This window comes from Penaeus japonicus, unplaced genomic scaffold (genome assembly GCF_977035675.1).
Source record: "Penaeus japonicus unplaced genomic scaffold, GWHDUDI00000001_assembly GWHDUDI00000023, whole genome shotgun sequence".
In the NCBI taxonomy this organism is placed as follows: domain Eukaryota; kingdom Metazoa; phylum Arthropoda; class Malacostraca; order Decapoda; family Penaeidae; genus Penaeus; species Penaeus japonicus.
The window spans coordinates 2993204-2998203 of record NW_028234425.1 but is presented as its reverse complement, the minus strand read 5'-3'; the positions used below and the strand labels follow the sequence as shown (position 1 = coordinate 2998203).

Below are 5000 nucleotides of genomic sequence, written 5' to 3'. Positions count from 1 at the left end.
TTGAGAGGCACGAGGGGGGTTGGGGGAAGGAGTTCCCTACGTGGATTTTTTAAAAACATTTCATAGACATTTCCCAGAATTTTAGAGCACAACATAATGTTACCAATTTTAGCCAACCGCATTACACTGCTACCTTATTCATATATATACAATGACTCACACACACACACACACACACACACACACACACACACACACATATATATATATATATATATATATATATATGAATATATATATATATATATATATGTATGTATATATATACATGTTGTGAGGGCACAATTTATCTCAATTCGGGAAGGAGGGTACTACATCTCTCACCACCCTGGATCTGCCACTGTAATTCATTAATCATCTAAACCGATTAAATAAAAATTATGATATCAAATAAAGATAATGCTAATGAAATACAAGGTGAAACTTGATATGATTCTGATAATGGAATGTGTGATATTGGTGAAATATTAACATGTAAAAACGCAAAATAAATTAATAAAAATAACTACAGGGTTCATTCACTAATCATACACACTTCACACAATGTAACTTTCGGTACATGCAAATATTTTACCTAAAAATACTAATATTACACTGATGATACAGTGAAAGCTGATATCAAACGACGTTTTTTATTACCTAAAACTAACATAAAACAGCACTACCCTGTACATATAACAACTACAACTATTTGCATGATATTAAACAGGCAAAGGGAGTGAAAAGTAAGAAATAATGCAAGTAAAAACTCCATGCTCTTCTATGTATATTAAGTGTTATATCTATACTCTATGTTCTAGAGTCCAAAAATAAGTTCTACCACGTTTATGATATGCAAAAAAAAGGTTACAAATCTGCATAATACTATGTGAATCGCCTGTATTATTTTTTTTACTCCATAAGAACGAAAATGAATAATGAACTACGAATTACATAGTACTCGACTCAGCCAAAAAATCATCTTCAAATATGCAAACTCGCACGTCACCATTATACAAAAGCCAAAACGGGCGACAGGACATGTTGTGAGAGCCATGCAACACGCTTATTGAAAGCCAATGATGGTTAGTGGCAAGAAGAGCCTCTTATGACAAGTATCTTCAGTTTCTCGGGAAGTAGAATCGCCAAAGTGAGTGCAACAGTTAAGAAATACCGAACCGGTTCTTCGACCTCTGACTGCCTCCTTTGGCTTTATTTAGATCCCAAACAATTTTATTTTTTTGTTTGGCTTTGCTTTAACATGCAGACGCTCATTTGCTCTAATCACAGAAGACAAAAAAAAAAAAAAGAAAAGAAAAAAAGAAGCAAACCTGCGCCTCCAGACCACCACACAATACAAGGAGACTCGTCATGTATAAAACGCCAAGAGGAACCACCGGGCCTGCCTTACTTGGTGATGTGTGGTGAGGTGCGCGGCAATGAACTGGCCTAGCCCGTCCGGGAAGGTGAGTGACATGAGGACCACAGTTAACAGCAGGGGGTACAGCAGCCGGCTGGAATGGGGGGGAGGAAGAGAGCCGAGCAAAGAGCCCATTTTAAGGGGGAGTGTGATAAGCAAGGTGGTGGTGGAAAATGCTTGAAAATGAGATACCACATACTCTTTTTATTTTCTTCAAGGGAGTGGGGGGTGGACGGGGGGAGCCGCGAGAGATTTTTTTTTTTTTAAACGCGAGGTTTAAGAATGGACTCGTAAGTACTTTTTTGAGGCACAAAATGGCGGCGCGGCTTCGGGAGAACTTTCGAGAGAAAGAAAAATAAAAAAAAAGCGGGACTTGGGGCTGTTTTTATAAAGGGAGGAGAGAACGCGCTTAGAGAAAAAAAACGTCAAAAAAATAAACAATAAAAGAAAAGAATAAAAAGCAAAACCCAACGAACTCCGACGACTGACCATGAGCCTACCTGGTGATGGGTCGACAGATGGGAGGCTATGAACTGGCCCAAGAGACCCGGGTACTGGATAGTGAGTAACAACAGAGTCATCGAGACAGGGTACGCGAATCGGCTGACAGACAGAGAGAACAGACGGCTAGTGTGTGGTGCCTTCGGTGAGACAGGGTTGCAGGCGGGTTTAAGTGAACTAGATGGAACTGTGGGAGCCAACAGGGGTGAGAAACACGTAAGTCCTTTCAACTGGGAGACGAGGCAGGGTTGGGGAGGGAGAGGGGGAAGGGAAGGAGGGTACACACGTCGTGGTGGGGTCGGCGAGGTTGAGGAGGGGGGAGGGGAGGGGAAGGGGGGGTACACACCTCGTGGCGGGGTCGTACAACGTTTCGTAAAGGACCCTGGACGTCACTTCCAACAAAAAAAAAATAATAATAAATAAAATCAAATAAAAGTGGAGGGATGTTACGTAATTAGGGGCAGGTGTACGAGTAAGTCAATCCTATTACGAAAGAGGTTTTTCAGGTGTTTCCCAGGCGGCGTGGAAGCTTCGTTTAACTTACCTTCATCGATGCCTAAGTCTCTGTGTTTTGAAGCTGTGACTTACCTTGTCCTGGAGGGAACTACGGCTTAAATGCAGTCTAATATTTTTATGACGCCATTTTAGATCCTAAATGAGCTCGGATTTTCTGTTACATGTTAATCTTACGCGTTTTTATCATATTGGAGTCTCAAACAATAGCCAATATCTGAAATTTGAGACATTCATCTTCCTATTCACTGCAAAACAATACAAGAGTGAGAGCGAGAGCGAGAGAGAGAGAGAGAGAGAGAGAGAGAGAGAGAGAGAGAGAGAGAGAGAGAGAGAGAGAGAGAGAGAGAGAGAGAGAGAGAGAGAGAGAGAGAGAGAGAGAGAGAGAGAGAGAGAGAGAGAGAGAGAGAGAGAGAGAGAAGAGAGAAGAGAGAGAGAGAATAGAAAAAAAAATCAAAACGGAGAACGCCATTATAAACCCTCAACATACCTGAAGCTAAAATCCAGTAGAAAAATCGATCCCGTTCTCTCGCTCATCCAAAAATTGCTCTGCACACCTCGTATTTTATTCCAACCACAATATCAACACACTCCAGTATTACCTTCTTCCTTTTTACTCTTCCTTTCCCTTTCATTCTTTCTCGAGAAGCAAAAGCTAACACGACCACGAGCAAGAAGAGGCCCACTTCCTTGCCCTCCGTCTCAAGAGAGCGTTCGAAGGGCTAAGGGAACGAGAAGTAACTTACCTGCTGGTGGTTACTTAATTCGGTGCCGGCGAACTGCCCCAGGCCCAGAGGGAAGGAGAAGGACCCATAGATTATGATGACGAACAGGGGGTACAACAGACGGCTGGAGGGGGAGACAACACGAGGCTGAGGTGACTCTCGAGGGCTTTGAGGATGAGGGTGTAGAAGAAGAGGGAGAAGAGGAAGAAGTTGAAAGAAGAGGAAGAAGAGGAAGAAGAGGAAGAAGAGGAAGAAGAGGAAGAAGAGAGAGAGGAGAGAGAGAAAGAGAGTAGGGGAAAATGAAGAAGAGAGAAGGAGAGAGAATAGAGAGAAAGGGAGAGAGTGATAGAGAGAGAAGAAGAGAAAAATAGAGAAAAGGAGATAGATAGATATAGATATAGTGAGATAAAGAGAGAAAGACAAAAGGTGAGAGAGAAATGATAAAAATAGAACTGAGAAAAATGAAAGAGACCAACGAAGAAAAAGCAAAAGAAAGCGGGAAAGGGAAGAGAAGAAAAAGAAAGAAAGAAAAGGAGACGAGAAGAGACAGAGAAAAAAAAACGAAGGAGAGGCAATGACGAATGAAAGCAAATGTGAGAAGAGAGAGAAAAAAAAGGCGAAGAAACGAAATGAGAACAGAGATGAGGAGAGAAAGAGAGCATTAAACCAAGCGAATGGGGGGGCGTGGAGGGGAGACTAACCAACGCGTACAGATCCGAGAAGAACCAATCGCGGATAGAGAAAAGGGGAGGTAATGGAAAATGGGTGGGTGGGGGGGAGGGGGTCGTGCATCGCAAACCAATGAGGGTTGAGCTCTTAACACTTATATAGATATATATCAATTTTCCTGTCTATGCTACTGACCAGGAAAATAGTTGATTTTTGTTTACGTATTACTGAAAAGGGGCAAAGTGTCACGAACTCACCCAGGTAGAGTTAAGTTGCACACAAGGGGAGACTAAACCAAACGCACTATAATGGGAGGTCTATGCATCACAGAGGGCACCATACTGACTATTATTTACATAACTTGGTGGGGGAAACTTTAAGGATCAATGAAAGAACCGTAATTTTATATTCTTTGGGGTGGTACACAGACTAATTCAAGACTAGTATTAAAACAAAAATAATGCAAAATATACACAAATCGTAAATACCCGCCACTTGAAAAAAAACAAAAGACAAACGGAGAGGATTGCTGTAGTCTTAATCGCGGTTTTCCTAAATTAAGATTATTCCATGTAAAAAAATATACATATTCATACTATGTATAAACAAAGGATTATATTCATGATTAACTATATCAAAATATAAAAAACTTCTCTCTACGGTAATGGGTTCGTCAACTCTTGCTAAAGATTTTATTTTTGTATTCTAAGTAGGTTTAGATTCCATAGTTTAGAGTTTGGTTATTAGATTCTAGATCATGGATTCTAAGTTTTAGATTAGATTCTTAAAGAGTTTTCTAGTTTCTAGTAGACGCTTAATATGCTCAGAATAGAGTGCAAAGTGCAATAATGAGTGATGCAACAGTAAAGAAAGGAGATTGCAAGAAATGTATTAAACACAATTTATATATAATCATCTGTTAAGAGAGAATAGGCTTATAACTGAATATCTTATGGTATTGGAATAAATAGGATTATTCTTTATATCTATAAAAAATATATTAAATATCCTGATGGGGAATATCAAATATTGCAATATAATCACATACTTGAATTTAACTTAATTTGGAATTTGCATTTGTGTGTGTGTGTGTGTGTGTGTGTGTGTGTGTGTGTGTGTGTGTGTGTGTGTGTGTGTGTGTGCGTGTGCGTGTGCGTGTGCGTGTGCATGAGCGTGTGCGTGTGCGTGTGGGT

At 40.4% G+C, this 5000-nt stretch overlaps 1 protein-coding gene across 3 annotated transcripts in view; it reads right to left on the bottom strand.

The window, feature by feature from the left end:
• LOC122258454 (chloride channel protein 2) overlaps positions 1-5000 on the bottom strand; it is a 107922-nt gene that overhangs the window by 18996 nt on the left and 83926 nt on the right. For all 3 annotated transcript variants that reach the window (XM_086550034.1, XM_086550035.1, XM_086550036.1), the window contains exon 10: positions 3160-3262. In XM_086550034.1, the coding sequence (XP_086406160.1) occupies positions 3160-3262 (103 nt within the window). The remainder of the gene's footprint in view (positions 1-3159; positions 3263-5000) is intronic.